Here is a 19,255-nt window from a genome sequence, read left to right as displayed (position 1 = left end):
ATCCAGGTTTGTACCCTGACTCTTGCCATATGGCAGCTAGAGTATGGTAGCTACCCCACCCCAAGTCCCTGATAAACATATACAGAAGAAAATAGATGGATGGAGGACTATATACTATAATATAGTTCTAGGGAGTATATTTGCTTTTTGTAAGTTTGAGCAAACATTTGGTGGGATCACTGACCTCGGAATGGAAAGGCCGTTTGAGTCCTTGTTGTCCACCTGGATAGCCTCCTTGATGAGGAATTCTCTGAATGTGCGCAGGGTGAGAAGGATACAAGCCTCCGGTGGAAGGTGGAAGTCCAGACCTTGAAGAGATCATCCCGCCAGGATTCATCCCTGGAGGGCCACGGGGCCCCGCATGAGATAGGAATTGGGTGCTGTAAGAGGATGCTCCGCCCAACTGAAAAGGAAAGGAGAAAAAAATAAAAATGTTAGAAAGTTAACTGGATCTTTTCCACAGCATTGACAGCTCACAGAGTTCAGTCATAGTGAGTCAGGGTCTGCATTTATCAAGCAACTCAGAGCTGTGAAAGTTACTTTTGCCCAGTCGCAGTTTTGGTAGTAGAAATAAATACAACCTGTAACTTAAAATGGGAATCCCATTTAACTTAAGTCTAATCAATGTCAGTATAGTGCTGTGGATAAAAAGACCCCTTCCTGAGGTTTTGTTTTGGTTTTTTTCCATATTTGTCACACTTTCAGATACAGTACATTTTCAGATCAAACAGTGTTTACTATTAGACAAAGATAACCCAAGTAAATACAAAATGCATTTTTTTAAAATTTAGAGTGTATTTTTTAAGGAAAATAAGCTCAGTTTTGCTCAGCCTACCAAAATTACTCCAAGTGTAATCAACAAGTCACGCAGATCTCATAAGAACCCAGAACAACATCTAAAAAACTGCAGGCCTCACTTGCCTCAGTTAGGTATGATGATTCAACAATGACAAAATATTAACGGATTGCAATTTTTGCTCAGAGTTTCAAGGTAAAAATCACTGCTGACTAAAAAGAACTGAAATGCTCATCTCACATTTGCCAAAAAGTATCTTTATTGTTCCATGAAATTTGGGGTAAATATTCTCTGGACTGCAAAGACAAAAGCAGAACTTTTCTGAAGAGTTACAACCCATTACATCCAGCATGAGACAGTATGTCAGAAAAAGTACATCATACCAACAGTCAAACATTATGGTGGTAGTGTGATTCTCTGTGACTGCTTTACTGCTTCAGGATCTGCACGACTTGCCATAACTGATGTAATCATGAATTCTGCTCTCTACCAGAAAATCCTGAAGCTCAAACACACTTGAGTCATGCACCAGAATAATCTTAAACACACAAGTCCACATCTGAATGTTTCAAAAACCCACCATAGTAGGTAAATTAAAATAATTCTGCAAAGAACAGTGAGCCAAAATTCCTCCACAGTGATATTAAAGACTTATTGCCAGTTATTGCAAATACTTGATTGATAATCAAGCTTTTATATATGTTTTACCTGCTGATATTTTACCTTCTTCTTGTGATTCTCTGGTAAACAATTAACTCTCAATATAGTGGCCTCACTGAAAGTCAAAATATTGGCAACTTATTGAGTCCCTGGAGAAATGAGGAAATAAAAAAAACTGAAGAAGAAAATGTTCTACTCGAGAAAAGAGATGGGGGAAAAAAATAAATTAACAATAAATGGTCAGATTTCTTAAAAGATGGTGATGGCAATTTATACTCAATGGTAACGATAAAGCAATTTTAACATCGTATGTGGACAAACTCGTGATACATCGAGTATATTTGATGTATCGCCCACTTTTGTGCCTTTATTGATAACTTCAGTGGAAATTACAGGAAGAGAGTGGGACATGTAACAGGTCCAACTTTGGATGCTAAAATTATCTGCCTCAAAAAGTTGCCAATCAGGATCATCATGAACAAGTTGAAACTAGAGCTGCAACTACCAGAAAAGTCTGGTAACATCCAACGCAGAGTTCAGGTGTTACCTCACTGTCATTTATGGACAATAAAATAAGCTAATTACATGAAATGATTGCACCTGAACCATGAAAGCTATGAGCAGCTTCTCCCTTTTCTCTTCTTGCATGCCCCCTAAACACAAAGAGATGCACATATCTTTCTCAGAGACCTTTACCTGGCCATAGCTCAGCTCCTGGTTCTGTTTTTCCTGTATTGCTGCAACAGTCGCTGTAGCAGTGGCAGTTGCTGTGGCAGCAGCGGCAGCAACAGCAGCAGCGGCAGCCTGAGTGAAATCTGAGGGTGGACGAACGCCTAGACCGGCACCTCCACTGTTTCCAGAGTAACTGTGGGGAGAGAAAGGAAGACTGGGAGATGAGTGTGATTAGTAAACTACGCATAACTGTGTGAGGTTTTGTCACTAGCATGAGTCAGAGTCGTGTGTGAGAGCAACCATAGTGTTGAGACCCCCTGCCCCCTTATTACATTACATGCATGTAATTAAAAAAAGCATTTCAGTCCTAACCAATCCTGATTTGGGAGATCACCCTCTTCCATCCCATATATGAAGAGCCAGAGGCAGAAAAAACTATAGCAGGGGCCCAAAACAAAACAGAAATGGAAAGAAATAAATGTGGTGGGCTGCATAGCTGTTTGCAGCTGTTTAGCAACTGTGGGCAAGAAAAATTTACTGAGAAGGTTATGTAAAAGTTTACTAAATGCAGGACCTGTCTCTCATGATGACCTTCTGTATCTCAGTTAGACCAACTAACATCATTCCAGTGTTCCCTGATGTTGGCTTCCAGCCTACTTCTTCAACTGTTTCTAAGGTTACTTTGGCAATGCTAAAGATGAGTTCAGTTGCTTCAGGTGATATTGGTAGTCGGATGGTATAAAAGCATCTCTATGGGATGTAGTCAGCAAGCTGGGGGAGTTGTGCCTGTGTAAATAGTCAGTACTGAAATACACATGATTTCTTTGAATGTTCATTTTTCAGGGTGGAATGACTGTACAGCATATATCTTTAATGACTTTGTAAACAAGACCTATTCAAGGTAAAATGTATGCATACATACATACATTCACTTACATCTTTTTAATAATTAGTGCTGAAGGATCTACAATGTCTTTTAACTTGACATGAAAAAGCCTATTAACAGATTAACTGGTGATCATAATTTACTACAACTAGTAGTTTCTCTTTGCCTTTTCTCTGAGCATAAAAAAAATGTTGTTTCACAGCACCAACTAGACTGGCCAATAATCAGAACAATAGGATAGCATACCTTCCACTGTAGGCGGAGGCTGGGTTGTAAGCAGTGCTGGGACGTCCATACATGACTGGCTGGCCATAACCTTTCGAGACAGGATCTCCATATGACTGCTGACCTATGAACTGGGAGCCCATCCCAGGACCCATACCAGGGCTACCACCGGGCATCATGTGACTGCCAGAGCTATCGCCAGGGCCCATGGGTGCACCAAACACCTACATAGGAAGAGGAGGAATAATTTCACTCCAAACAGTCATATGTACGATAAAGTGATGAAAAGATATGAAGTCAGACAAGGTGGTGGAAGAAACGTTCATTAGACCAAATTGGGGACTTCCTAAGTTAACTCTTAACACTCAAACTGAAAGGTAAACAGAGACAATTTATTTTAAAATAATTAAGTAATTTTTTACTCGTGTACTTCTAAGTAGACTCAAACATGTTTTGGTCTTTGGGACAAAACAGTATTTCTGAAAGTTATAACAGCACTGTAGGTTAGGAATGGGACATTTAACAATGAAATGTGGATGTAACTGTTGAGAGCAGCTCAACTTCAGCCATATCAGTGTCCTGAAAGTAAAAGTCTTTCAGAGAAGAGCAGCTTGCCCATTGATGACTTTGTTTTCTAATCTTTATTTTTCTAATATTAGATTATGGGACATTCATGAAAGTCACCACTGTATTAACTAAAAAAAAAAAAAAGCAAAAAAAAAAGCAATCATTATGAAAAATACCAAGCTAAAAGTCACACAGCAACACACTGAAACATTGGTGCTCGAGCAGCTCTCATATTCTGCAAGGCAAAATTACTGTTTTCATCAAGTGATTCTGGTGGCTTTAAGGAGAGTAATAAAATTATTTTAATCCCCTGTTGAACAGGGCTGAAAATCTCATACACAGTGTGCACTTACACCAGATTTTTCCTCTTTTTTGGGGGGGGCCAACATCCGTTTCGCTGCTGACCCCATCCACAACAATAAGCTTCCAAACAGGGGATTGCCTGACTGCCATCTATTTTAGTTAACAAACTGAATATGCACAAGTACCTCTTACAAAATCTATCGTTTTAGTAAAAGAAAATATTTCACTTTTAGATTCTCAGTCAAAATAGCAGCCCTTGATTTTACACTGAATTAAACCCAGGCTTTGTATATACTTCTGAAATTAGGAGAACAATGTCTCAGGATACCCAGGATACAAAGTCATGTGTTACCTGATTGTGTGTGTGATTGGTCACACCCCACACAGTGGTTACTACAGAGAGAGATCCTGCGTGCTGATTGGTGCCTGGTTGCCAGGAGACTGGCTCATTTATGAAGGAGCCGCCAGTGCTGCAGGAGGATATGAATACGAGTTACTGGGATAGTTGTGGAGGTTCAGCAGAGGCAGAGAGAGCTTTCATCTAGATATCAATAACATTAAATGTCAGAATATCAGACATAACTTTATTATTTCCTAACGAAAATAGATGATGAAAACAGACCTTATTACAGCTTATTTACTGCTGTAGCACAAGGACATGAGTAGAATGTAATCATTGCACCTTTTACTTTGGCGAGCTAATGATGAACCATAACATGGTTTATTTATCTCACAGTTAAGGTTTCTGCTTCCTCCTTGCAAACCATTTTCTGGAAAGGATAGCACTGGTCTCAGAGCACAATATTTAAAGGCTTACTGACAATGAAACCTTCAACACCATTATGGATGTTTTATTTTTAATATTTTTAAATTACTCTTACATATTTTGGTAAAGAAATTTAAGCTGGCATTTGTTCACTTAATAATCAGATTCAATATGTTTCTGTTACTTTTTCCCCATTTTCCCCTTTTTAACCATTACTGCTTGTTGTTGAGCTGGCTACACATTTCTTCCACTTCTTTCTGTAGTGAAACAGCAGTCATCAGGCTGTATGGCTGCACTCAATTAAGACTGTTTTGGCTTAAGCAAATCCAGATGCATCCAAAAAGACTGAACAGAAAACACTCTGGATTCCCTTTAATAGTTCAAACTGGAGGGAATTCAGTTATCTGCTTCTTTTTATTTTTTTCCTTTATTATTTACAGATCCATCCAAGTTTTCTTCCTGGTTGGAGGTGCAGCACATAGACTTACTGAGCATGTCTATAGTCAAAAGATTCTCATAACCATCTGCATAGATTTATATTTGCCAGCATGGTTCTGCTATTGGACTTCTCTTCCTCTGATTTTCCATGAATGCATGAGGAAAGGTCTGCAGGGGAACATCAGCTATAGTCAGCACAAAACAGACTCTGCTTACGAATGATTGTTTAACATGTAATGTTTAACAATCTTTGTTAAATTAATAGTTCATAATAAATATTATCATAATTTCATATGTGTTATGAATTTTTCTGCATAAAAACAGCAAAATGTGACCATGGAGCACAGGGGGAGACAGAATGAAGATTGAAGGGTTGATACTGGTCAGAATAGCTAACACACTCCTATCGCTTGACACTTCAAGTCATGCAGCACTGACTTCACTCTTCCTCTGAACCTGTGTTTCAAAAAAACATCTTCACCATCAAGTGAGACGGCACTGATGAAACTGGAGATGACAGTTTCCCTTTGAGGCATAAAGTAACTCAGTGGTAAAATTGCATGTGTAGGAAGAATCAACAAAGTTTGTTGATTTGTGAAAACACAAAGCCACCATCGTCAACCACAAAACAGCATGTTTTACTTCATAGAATTCTGAGACACGGCGGGTCTGGGCCCGCGCTGGAGAGATGGCGCAGTGGCAGAATGGCTGCTGTGTTTGCCTAGGATTACTCCTCACCCCCTACCCAACCCTGTTGCTGGTCACGTGCTCCATAATGTTGTACTGTGGACATTTATGTGCTTTTTGTGCAGAGGAGTTTTTTTGTTTCCTGTTCTCATGCTGTCCTCCCATAGGAGCCCAGCATGAGTAGAGGTCTCTTTTTTTCCTCTTGTACTTTCCCATTGTAGTGTACATTTCAGTGGTTTTCTAATGTAACCGTTCTCCGACTTGTATCCCCATGTGATGTCTGTGTTGTGTGTGTAAGGTTGGGGGCGGGTCCATTCCACTGCAGGGCAACCTGCATGTGGCGAATAAAATTTGAACTTGAACTTGAACTTGACTGCTGTGGAAATTTTAACCTCAGGAAACGAATGACAGTAAAAGACCCAAACTACACAAAAAGATACATAAACTGTCCAATAAAGGCAACTGTAGATTAACAACTCCTGAGTTTTTCAAAGGTTGCAGGTTGGAAAATTACAGTTTTTGTCCCTGGAGTCTGGGAGTTTTGTTGATAGTAAGACCTCCCTCTCTAGAAATAGCTGCTGAATATGTCGTAGTTATCACACATTTTAGAAAATAAAATATGCTTTACTGCTGACCCCAAAGCAGTTCAAAGTTTCATTTCTGTGTCTCTGCTGTCTGCTTAGAAGTGTGCTGGTCATCAGGTAAAGGACTGTCTATGTATAAGAACCATACAAAAACCCTGCAAAGAAACCAAACAATCCCTATGTGAGAGACAGCTCAATCACTTAAAACCTTGAAAATATCTAGAATGGTCTAATAAGCTTGAGATTTCTTGAGATTGAGAAAGTGTCAGCTTATAAATATGATGTATGATAGCGTTTTTACAATTTTTTTGAATAGTCAACTTTAATTTAAATGCTTTTGTTATCTTACATGTTGCCTTTGTGAGAAATAAAGAGAGATGCATGTGCAGCTGCAGTTAGACTCTGAGCAGCAACATTCTGTTGTTACCAACCTACTAAGTGTTTCTGTAGACTTTTTGGGCAACAGTATAGCCATAAAAGAAAGATTTTATATTGGGAATTTCACGATAAAACATACTTTTAAAATTCTGAAAAACATAACTATTTCTTTTATTGTACCAGACGTAGTGTAGGTATCACAGACAACCAATCAGTTATAGACAAATCTGGTGTAAGACCTTTAAACAGCTTTTTGCAGGACTGCTCTCTAAAATCCAAAGAAAACCGATTTAGTCTATTTGAGCCTTGAAATGCTTGGGACGTTTGCTTGAAAATGACAGTTATTTAAGTTATTCATATTTTATTTCAGAAGATATGATGTGGAGAGAGTAGTTTTAAGAACACTTCAAACATACATAAAAATTATTTTAACATTTTAATGAAAAAACCAATTTGTATATTTAAATCATATTAAATAAGTGAACAACTAATGGGAAAAATTTCATTCTACTATAACTTGTAGTGGCTTGCCTAGTACTGCAAGACTAAGGCTACGTACACACTGTAGGCGAAAGTGCATCAAATCCGACTTTTTTGACCCTATGCCACCCATATCCGATCATGGTATGATAGTTTGAACAGCACAAATCCGATATTTTCAAATCCGACCCAGGTCACTTTCGTATGTGGTACTGAATCCGATACATATCCGATGTTTTAGAAAGCGACTGCTGTTTGAATGGTCATGTTGCATTAAATCCGTCTTTTACATCACTGACACAAGACGGATGCCAATTATCAGCGCCGGAGAAGCACCCGAGAAGACATCGGAACACTTCCTGGCCATCCAGTGTAGATGTCAGTGAAACTGTTGGGAAGACAACGTTGGAGAAACGTGAACATTTTATTTGTACTGTATAATCTGCAAATTCTGACAGAAATCTGCAACTATCCTTTGAAGCACCGCTCCTCTCTAAAACAGCAATAAGGATAATTATTAGGCCATATGTAAATAACAAAAAACCTTTATAACTTAAAGCAAAATTGGGAAACGTAAAGTCCGAAACAAGTCTTTATATTAAGGGCCATCAGTCAAACAGTACTGTTTGGTCTGGGTCTAAACAGAGCGCGTTGTGTGTGACGTCTTCTTTTGCGCATGCGGGCCGCTGTGAGGGTTCACACTAGAGCGCGTTTGCTGTCACATTTTATTTGTAGTGTGAACAAGCAGACAAAAAAATCGTATTTGATCAAAAAATCGGCATTGAGCATTAAGACCTGCAGTGTGAACGTAGCCTTATTCTTGCTTGGCTTAGCAGGTGAAGGGTCACATGATTCACCTGAGGACACTGAGCTTATGGTCACACTTGTGTGAGTGTGTGGATACCTTTGTGGAGGCAAGGAGGGTTTCATGCACTTGAGGAGGTTCATCGGAGTACCCCCACCATCCTCCAGTGGCAGCCCTGAGACGCACAGAAAAAGACGAACACTCAAATCTCATTTGGTGCTGCAAACAGCAGCGATTTATCATCACTGTAGCCCGTACTCTGTGCACAAAGACAGTGCCGTCCCACTCTGAGCAACTCACTTTAATCTGTGTGTGTGTGTGTCACTGTGCACATCAAAATGTTAGCCTATCACTGACTGCTCTCTTAGCTCTGATACCTCGTCAAGGAGGGGGAGGGGTGCTGCGAGCTATATTTAGCCTGCTGATATCAAAAGAAATTTAAGAGAACAGAGATGTAGAGAGGCACCGTCTTCTCTCAGAACACCAATGTACAATAGTCTCTTACCAACACAAATGTTTAAAGCTTAGGGAGTTTTTTTTCCTGTTATTTTTTTTATTTGAAGACAGAGATCACTATCAATTTGATCATTTCTGAATCCAAAACATAAACAAAAGTGAAGCTAGTTGATCATTTAGAAAAATCCATAAAGATGAAAAGATGAAATATTTGCTGTTTAAAATATTTCAATTAGACAATTTGATGCTTTTCATTATTAAAAAATGAAAAGCATTATTTAAAAAAACAAAACAAAACAAAACATCAAATTCATTATCGCCTGGGTAAATAATTTGCTGTCACACAAACATCTGGGTATGGTAACACATCTGAACACACCTTATGTGTGAATTTTTTTTTTACAAATAATAAACACATAAATAAATTTACAGTCATTTTAAAGATTAATCTAAAAAAAATTAAACAGCAAAAAATGAGTTGAACATTAACTCCATCAGCCAATAGGGCCTATAGTTATAAAAAAGGCACCAATACAAAAGGCACTTCTTTTGCTTCCTGTGTTCAAAAAGAGTCCAAAACCTTACAAAATGAACTCAAGCCATTAAAAGAATGTGAAGAAACAACCACTTTAACTTCATGTCCAGAACAACTCTGTGTTGTGTTTAAGTGACATCAATTTAAGCTGAGCTTTGGGCCACACTGTACTTGTACTTTGATATAATACCACTCTCTGCCACAAGATTGTGCAGCAAGTGAATGTTACAGAATTTCAGCCCAAGTTACATGGGCCTAGGGCCAACCAGACTCTAAGCCCATGTAACTGGGGAACAACAGGTAAAAATGTATATTACTCTACCAGTTGGTTGCTGGAGGTTGATGGTAGTGACTAGGGTGAAGTTGATTAAAAAGACATATATAGTGCTGTTCTGATTTCTGATTTCTTTGATCACTAGCAGGTTGCCGTGTCCTTCCTACTATTCAGTGCTATTTCAAAGTTGTAATATTGTAGATAAATGCTAGTGTTTTGAATATACAGTCAATTGATATTTCAGTTCTCTAAAAACTTTTGTCACTGTCTTTACTTGTACAAATGTATTTTAAGAGGGCCTTAATAAACAAGTATTATAAAAAAAAAAAAACATGATCCATTTTGAAGCATAGTGTAATTTTCAATCCATGTCTTTTAGATTTAAAAGGAATTTTAATTAAATTTAGTTCAATGAAGTTGAAAAAAAGAGTCCTACTGGGCTTCATTAGTATGTGGGACTTCGGAGGCAAAGTGGAATGTAGCTCGGACAGTGGCTGAAGCAAAAACTGATGTTTGGGAGCGAGCTCAGTTTCGCCTTGGTGGTCTCAGAATCTCATCTCTGCTATTTGTGGATGATGTGGTCTTGTTGGCTTTCATCAGGTGGTGGCCTCCAGCTCACACTGGAGCAGTTCATAGCTGAGTGTGAAGCAATGGGTATAACAATTAGCCCTTCCAAGTCTGAAGCCATGGTCCTCTGGTTCAAGGACAAGGTGCTGCCCCAAGTGAAGGAGTTTAAGTATCTCATGGGCTTGCTGACAGACAGGCTGGGACTGTGGCTATAGTGATGCAGTACTGGTCTGCTATGGTAGAAAGAGAGTTCAGCATAAAAGCGAAGCTGCTGATTTACCGGTCAAACTATGGCCTGACCCTTATGGAGTTATTTTTGTGCCACTATTCTGAGCGCATGTAAAAAAAATTTAAAAAAAATAATAAAAATGAGCGCACGTAAAAAATTCCGCCACTCTGTGTTCCTGCGCTACTGCCTCGTTTGAGTTTTGGACGAAATGGATTCTGGGATATTGCATTTCGTCATTTCGATCTGATTGGAGACCAAAACAGCCAATCAGATTTTTTTGCATCCAAGTCTGTGATTGGCTGGTTTTGTGGCACGAATATAACGGTGTACAGAAAGAGTTGAGCGCGCACGGGCAGAAATGTTGAGAGCGCAAGCAACACATTGCGAGCAAGCGCAAATGCAAAAACTGAGCGAGAGGGGCTCCTATTGTGTGTGTGTATGGATAATAGCAAACACTGAAATACATTTTTTACACTCAGCAATGAATTTTGTTCACTCAAATTTAGCTTTTCTTCACTCAAAATAAATTTTTCCTCAAAATGCAACACTTGCACCTGCAAATGTTTTTTACGTGCGCTCAATTTTTTTTTATACATGCGCTCAGAATAGTGGCACAAAAATAACGCCATAGACCCTCACCTCTTGTCATGAGCTATGGGTAATGACCCAAAGAGCAAGACTGATTGTAGACTAATTTCTACAAGTGACAGAAATTAGTTTTTTATTCAGGGTGGCTTGCCTCTCCCTTAGCAATAGAGTGAAGAATGTATGACTTTCAGATACTGTCATCTCATTAAAGGAGATGTCATCTCATTTAATGTCTGTAAAAGTAAAACTCTGAACTGCTGTCTCAAGATCACTTTAGAAAAATTGCAAGAAAGTGTGGCTCCTTAGAAGGACAATATAAAAAAATGAGGAGTGACTCAAGACTTTGCAGAAAAATGGGTGTGTGATGAAAAGCTAAAAGCCTAAAACAATTCAATTATTTTTATTATGTAGCTAAAGCAAAATTGACATAACAGCTAATTATCATGCATGCAAATATAAATGCGATTTATATTTGCCAATATATTATTATACAAGAAAAAGGTCAGAATTACCTGATATTGGTACATCTGTAAAAGACACCCTGTCATATGTGACAAAAAAAAGCATCAAACCTCCATAAATTGAATTATAAACTGCAAGTATTTGACATTTTTGTTAAATGTCAAATTTCTGCATCTCTACTGTGCAGACAAATGGGAGGTGGCGCTGGACCATTTTAATCTACACATACAGCATGTCTTAATTACAGTCTTCAAAAAAGGTTACACCACATGAAAACATGCAAAAACAGATTAAACTTGTTCTTTGACTTGGTCAATATATTAACACCGCTGCTTGTTTATTTGTGCCTTTTTCTCCTTTAATGACAGATGCTTTTTTTTTCCAGCACATTCCTCCTCACTGCTCTGCCACTGCTCTCCTCCTGGGTTCTCCCACTCAAGATTTTCTTTATCTGACAGTTACCAACTGACATGCTAATTTTCCAACATCAGAGCCTTGAACATCCCCTCCCACTGTATCTTTTCTCTGGCTTTCTATTTGCACTTTGTAGATTTAGGTCAGACACTTCATATCTTGTATAAAAAGAAAGAAAGGGAGAGTTGAATCTTGGATCATGTAACCACCATACTTGAATTCTCATTCATCAAAAAGCACTTCCAGCACTTTACAACTTATTGTTGTCTCATTACAGCTGGATGGCAAAAACCACACAAAAATAAACATGAAATATCTATGATCTCTAACTTTATCACAGGTTTAATTTGAACACAACTGGCACAGACTACCTGTACAGAAATGACAGCATCTATGGCTTATTTGACCTCAGGTTCTTGACATTTTCTTTACCACAATTCTTCCTCTTCATTCCATTTCTCAGCACATGTTCTTTGCTTCTCTGTTACTGTCAACACACTGCCAGCCAAAACACCAAAGCCACTCAATCAACTCACAACTGACCCTCTGCTCCTATACCTGCATTCCTGCTTTCCCCCTCCTGCTTTTAAGAAAGTTTTAAGAAAATTTCAGACAGTTTTCTAAAAAAAAAAATTAATTCTTAAGCATAAATGCCTAAAATTAATAAATTTAAGCTTGTCAAATGCAAATAATCGCTACTTTTCTGAAAATGTGCAAATTGGACTATTCAACAAAACAATATTAATCCATCACAAAAAATTAGAAACTGCAGCCCTATTAACACTTCACTTCTCTCTCTCTCTCTCTCTCTCTCTCTCTCTCACACACACAACTGAAAAGACAGTAAACTTCTGATGCAAATGCAAACAAAGCCACTTAACAATGATATCTGATGGAACACATTACACATTTGACTCCTAATTCACAGTATCTTAAAATCAAACTCTCAAGATTTTTTAGATAACTTGACCTCTGATCTCAACTTTGAGGTCAAGGTCACTGGGACTTTGACCTTCAGATCAAGAACTGGTGACTTATGATACCTTTCAAAGCGAAATTCTAAAAATGCAAAAAGCGCCACCCCTATACACTGATAAGAAAGATATATATATGTATATGTTCTGTTTTTTGTTTTTAAATCTCAGTGAGCGGTGTCATAAAGCTCCTTGTCTGTCAATTAATATGTGCAGCCATCCTTTACATTACAGCCATCCTGTGGCCGCAGTCCAATATTGTCACTGAAAACTGTGCTTATTTCAGTTTTGCTAGAAAACTTATGCTCTCCATGTTTGGTGGAGAGCATCACTTTCAGTGATTTAGCACTGTCACAGATAAGTTTCTTCTACCTTGGATAACATGTGTGATTCAAAGATGGAAAATGAAAAAGTTATTTCTGTAGCACATCAGCAAGAAAGACCCTGACAAGAGGGAGATGGGATGGAAGCTCTGACTGTGTCTTGTTCTAACAAAACAGGCAAGTTGAGCAGGTGCAGGCTCAGCCAGCACTTTTAGATTACCATCTATCCACTTCCGCTTATCCTTTTCAGGGTTGCGGGGGGCACTGGAGCCTATCCCAGCTGTCATAGGGCGAGAAGCGGGGTAGACCCTGGACAGGTCACCAGTTTGTCGCAGGGCTAACACAGAGTCAGACAACCATTCGCACTCACATTCACTCCTGCATTCACACCTATGGGCAATTAAGATTAATCAATTAACCTATTGAATAGGTTACCATCTATCAGAATGTCTGAATGTAATACTTTTGACCAACTGTTTGGCCAACACTCCACCTTCATTTTTCATTAATATTTTTAATCCGATGAGCCAGAAATTGACACCGACAACCCACTCTACCAGCTGAGCCACAGCTTCTCAAAATGTAATGCCAACATTCAAAATAAACAGCCTATCATTGCAATGTCAGTGATTTAGCAATTAGTTTTTAAGAAAGTTTTTTTTTTTTTAACTACATAAACTCCCAGATTGGGCATAGAGAATCGTTCAAATCTGCTGATATTAATACCAACTAAATTTCTGGTATTGTTAAATTTCTTCCTCACAATATCTGCCAATACAGAGCAGCAACCAAATACCAATGTTAAACTAATAAGCTGCAGTCCTCACTGTGGTGAAGAGTAGGGATGGGAATCGAGAACCGGTGGTTGTAGAAAACCAGTTCCCAGTTCCCTGTCTATTGATCCCACTTATCAGTTCTTGCACTCTCACTACAATCAGCCGATTTTACTTCGTGTGTCAGTGGAAGAAAATAAAGAGACATATGGATATTTATTTTTATTGCACAAAAGGACGAGATAAATGGTAAAGTGGAAAACTGCATCCAGGACAAAAACAACCGCATTATGCTGCTAACACAACTTTGGTTCTTTGCAAGCATCTGTGAAGACAGCATGCTAACGCTAAGCTAGCCAAGAACCTAGAGTGAATGCTGAGTGAATGCCGACTCCAGCAGCCAGGACCTTACTTCAACAGGTAACAAGCAGATGAGAGTCAAGCTGCAGCCTCCTCTACTACCTGTTCACGTTTCTAAAGCTGAATCACTGTGGCAAACACTTTGCGCTGGTTTTTATCTTTGCTTTTGCTGAGCGGTCAGCTTTGTATTCTACTAAGAGAAAGATCTTGACAGAGTAATTAAGTAATGCACTGCATTATTTTTAAGAAACGTGTTCTATGTGATATGTGTAATTACTTTTTTGAGTAACAACTCCAACACTGATCACAACAAAGAGGGGAATCACTAAATTCTTATCAATTCCCATACCTAATGACGAGACAAGGATTTTTTTTTTTTTTTTATAGATATATATATATATATATATATATATGTTAGACATGATCAGGCTCAGTTTTCCTGGCTTCGTAGAATAAATTATAATAAATATTTACTGAATTAGTATAAAATAATAAATGACAACAGGACAAAAATTCAATTCTTCACATTATTCATCTAATATTTTTTCTATAGTTCAATTTCAATGAGCTTCATTAAACTACTTAATTCTGCTGTTATAGTCACACTTACGGTTATCATGATACTACTATTGTTATTATTCAAGCTCAATATTGATATTCAGTTAAATATTCAATACCACAGGGAGAAAAATAACAAATATTTAAGAGGCTTTTGTTTTGCTTTTAAAAAAAAGATTAGAACAATACAAACAATAATGCCAGTAACAACACTATATTCAAGTTGACTGATGCAGTGCAAAAAAGTAACATAATTGTAAAGTGTATCTGTGAAAATCTGTGAAAAATGTTAAAATATTTTTTTCACAGATATTGACATATATGCGAAAAATAAAAGTGATTATATTTAGACTGCATGAGGTAGAAGTGCGCTTCTGGTAACTTCAGCTTCACATTTTCACTGCTGATCAAATAAAGGTGGTAAGATTTTCGCTCTAGTTGCTAAGCTTTCCTCTTGAAATAACAACTTTCAGACACAAATAGTTGTGTTACCCTGTCAAATTAACACCATAAATTATAATGTTACAGACGGGCACGACTGATGTTTACTGGGTAGCCCCAAAATTAAAATAAGCTTTTTATTATTAGCCATAGCCACTACTCGCTACCTTAAGTTAACCTTCAGCTGCCCCCTTACTTCTATGCAACCCTCACAATTATCAGCGTTTAGGACCAGAACTTGGAGTACACTAGCTTGTGTGCCCGTGAGGCTACATTTGTGGCTATCTGGTCATTACTAATAGTTAAGCAGCTAACATCAATGTGTACACTGGCCAGGTTAACCTTTATGAAAACTGTTTAATGCGACAATATTGTTGAAAAGGAAACTTTACTGACCTTTCCAAATTCCTCCTAGTGTTGTTTATTGTTAACTACTTTAACTGCTAGTAAAGAGGGCTGTGTGTGTGTGTGTGTGTCTGCAGCAATCCTGGGTGAAGCTGTGGGCCAACTGGAGGAGACGGCACTGTTGGTATCAACAGTGTTGCAAATAATTATGTAATGTGATAGTAATTTTTAGTATAGTCAGGACATCACCTTTTACTGTTCCTCAAAAAACACACCACACAGTGTGTGGAGTTGAGCTGAACAACAGACGACGTGAGACATTTACTAAGTTTTTGACAACATGTTATGTTACCTTATGTGCAGCAATAGCTTTCCACCGAGTATCACATCAAAGATCATGACAGTGAGAGCAAGCAAGGAAGAGTGAGGAATGGTTTGCCCCTCTCTCTGCTTTGTTCTGTTGTTGTTGAAGCTTGTCATTCGTGTAAACTCCGCTAACTACAATTAAATGCCGTTAAATTAAAAACTTTTACAAGCACACAAAAGTTAGCATTAAATACCTCAAAACTGTCTAATTCCTCCATATAACATTAGCTCTCCCACTAAAAACTGCTGTCCTGCCATGTTTAATGCAACCATATAGAACTGAATTGAATAGATTATGGTTCTGTCACAACAGGATTAATATTTGACCCTAATACTGGACTGGTGCATCCCTAACTGTAATGTACATGTACATGTAATGTACATACATCTCCCACTAAATGAACATTTTTAAAATGGCATCTTTACTTAAAACAGACAAACAAACAAAAACTTCTTAAATTACAAGACTGTTCTGTAAATGAATCATTTATTAAATAAGACAAATCATTTAACAAGAAATAATGCCTTCTGTTGTCTGTTTGTGTTTTTAGTATTAAAACAAATACAGTGCCAAAACAAGCTAAAAGCTCATTATTTCCCTCATATATACCAACTGATGAAACAATTGATAAATTTAACTAACAAGCAACTTTGAAAACAAACAGTTGTCACTTTCAAGGGGAAAAAAAGGTCAAATCTCTGGTGTCAGCTTCCCAAATATCACCTACATCACATGTGACAACAACCTGAAAACATTTTGGACAGAAGAGTAGAGAAAAGCTCAAAGCTTTTTTTTCTTAAATCTTAAGCTTCGTGACTGGTATCAGAATAACAGAAAAAAATGGCATTTACCAGTGTGAGTGGTCTATAATAATCTGAAAAAAAATCTAAAAAAAAATATCTTTCCACTGAACAATAAGGAAAACAAAAGCTGTTTTTAAAACATTAATACTAGAGAAAAATTTAACAATCAGTGCATCCCTAATGAAAACAATGACAAGTTGCAGTCATAGTCCAGAGTACAAGGTGCAACTGAATCCTAAACAAACTTCACTCATGTTTCCTGTTTGTTTGTTTTTATCCTATATTATACTGTACTGGACTAGCTATTATACTAGCCCCTTTTCCGTTAGCACACATACCTTAGGCATAAATACAATTCTACACAGAAGTAAAAAAAGTGTTGAATTACATTCACTAAGTCACCAACTACAATGCATGCCCAACTTCATCTTAAAAACTAAATAAATGAGAAAAAAGCTGCTAAAATTCTTCACCATAAATATTAATTTGAGCCTTTTCTGAGCGTATAACAGGGTAAACAACAGTGGAAATTTGTGTTTTCATGTCAACGCTGACCCAAAATAACAGCCTGGCTTCATGCCAGAACAACATGTTATTGTACCCCTCACACAATCCAGGAAGTCATGGCCAAGGAAAAACAAAACAAAAAACAGGGCACTGGCTACCTCAGCTCAGAAATATAAATCACAACGCAACAACAACGACCACCTATGCCTATAACTGTACCGAAACACCCAGTTAACGAAATGGACTGCAAATTAATGCTGACATAAATTTTGACATGATAAGGTGAATATAAGGTGATAATCAGAGCCGTGTGCAGCATGCAAATCAACACTAACACTCAACTCAAGAGTATCGCAGTACAAACAAAACATGCGGCTGTAATGTACGTGCAGCAAAACAGGGGAGGAAAAATCAGCAGCATAGATTGTGTGGAGGAGTTCAACCTCTGCGCGACTGTGTAAGCGTCACTTTAAAAAAACAACAACATGAGAATAGCAGATGTTTTGTTTTACCTACCTGCTTGGACTGATGATCAAACTCGGATTGTTTTGGTTCCGAATGGCGATTTAAAAGCAAGGAAAAGGTGGGGGGAAACAATGCAATAGTCCCGTATTGGGTAAAGCTGCAACGTGCTGTTGTGACCCTAGCAGCAAGTCCGTGTATCGCTGTCTGCCAGTGAATGCCAGCAGAGAAGTGGAAACAGAGCTGTAGAGGGTCGTGAACACGCCGCCGGTTGGCACCGTTAGCTAAATGGAGGATGCTTAGCTCGCGCTGATAAGTTTGTGTAACACTCTATTTTCCTACCCTAAACTAATTTCGAAGTAATTATTCACGCGATAATAAAAGCGCCTTACTAATTTCCTGGAACCGGTATTCCTGATAATAAGTGCCCAGAGAACTCACCCCGTATCTGCTCCTGCTGCCAGACAACGAAGCCGCTTGATTGTAGGTAGTTACGTTAGCTAAACAACGTTAGCTTAGCTACTAGTGTCGCAGTCGTGTCATTAAGACAAAGCTGCTTGATGGCCGTATTATCGAGCAGAGGCTACTTGGGCGATTTATAATGCATTTTTGCAATTTTCATTGCACACACACACAAATGTGTTTATATATTAACACAGATATTCTCATGTGTGTTAATACACACGATGACTCCAGCTGAGTCAGTTACAATAGGTTTTTGCAGTGTGCTTTGGCAGGCAGAGAATGGCTGCTCTGTATACCTTGCTCATTGCTCAGTGACCCTCTAATATATTCATGAGATCACAGAGTTAATGTCTCCCACAGAGAAAGGCATTTTCACGTCCCTCCTCCTACAAGTCTAGCGGCTGAGTGACTGCAGACCAGAGCAGCAGGTCATTACACAAGAAAAGGAGCGAAAAGGAGCCTGTGTGTGTTGTGGCGAGAGGGAGGGAGTTGGGGGGGGGCATCATCGACCATGACGTCACCTGCTAATGATCTTTTATGTTTGATTCATGCACCATGCAACGTGTCTTTTTCACTCATTCCCATCATACATGCACCTGCAATGCACATGTTTGACAGTATTGCCTCCTAGGCAGCATGCACACACACACACACACACACACACACACACTAAGAAAAGGTGTGTGTATCACTTGAAGCCTGGCAGTATTTTAGCAGCAGGGCCAGTGAGTGTTTTGGAGTCATTAGAGGTGTCTGCAGTGTCTTGCCAGAGGGCTAGTGCAGTGTGGAGAATAAAAAGTCCAGCTTGCCTGTATTTTTCCAGACCTCTGTTGCCCTGGAAACAGGTTCCCCGGATTTCCCATTTCTTCATTTTTCTCTACGCTATCCATATTACCCCACCACCACCTCCACCTCTACACTTCATGCTGCAGCTGCCTTGCTGATTCCTCCCCCCACAACCTGCCGCATAGTACAATCACATACAATTCCAGTGTACTGCAGTCACTTCACAATGTCAAAGAACACCTCCTTTCCTACACACATTCCTTTGCCTACACAAAAAAATCTGACAATGTATACGGCTGAAGGATTAAGCCCATTTTGA

General features: G+C 38.5%; 1 protein-coding gene across 7 annotated transcripts in view; it reads right to left on the bottom strand.

The window, feature by feature from the left end:
• Positions 1 to 18,598, bottom strand: part of zmiz2 (zinc finger, MIZ-type containing 2) — a 32,863-nt gene extending 14,265 nt beyond the window's left edge. Inside the window, exons 1-6 of one of the 7 annotated variants that reach the window (XM_025908666.1) lie at positions 18,127 to 18,598; positions 8,347 to 8,422; positions 4,462 to 4,579; positions 3,261 to 3,463; positions 2,153 to 2,321; positions 185 to 403 (exon numbers count right to left, since the gene is read on the bottom strand). In XM_025908666.1, coding sequence (XP_025764451.1) covers positions 185 to 403; positions 2,153 to 2,321; positions 3,261 to 3,463; positions 4,462 to 4,579; positions 8,347 to 8,390 — 753 coding nt within the window. In that variant the 5' untranslated portion in view covers positions 8,391 to 8,422; positions 18,127 to 18,598. The other 6 variants (XM_005449487.4, XM_005449486.4, XM_019360741.1 and 3 more) reach the window with 6 other exon arrangements.
• Positions 18,599 to 19,255: the final 657 nt, after the last annotated feature.

This window comes from Oreochromis niloticus, linkage group LG7, assembly GCF_001858045.2.
Source record: "Oreochromis niloticus isolate F11D_XX linkage group LG7, O_niloticus_UMD_NMBU, whole genome shotgun sequence".
Taxonomy (NCBI): Eukaryota; Metazoa; Chordata; class Actinopteri; order Cichliformes; family Cichlidae; genus Oreochromis; species Oreochromis niloticus.
This window is presented reverse-complemented; position numbering and strand designations above follow the sequence as displayed.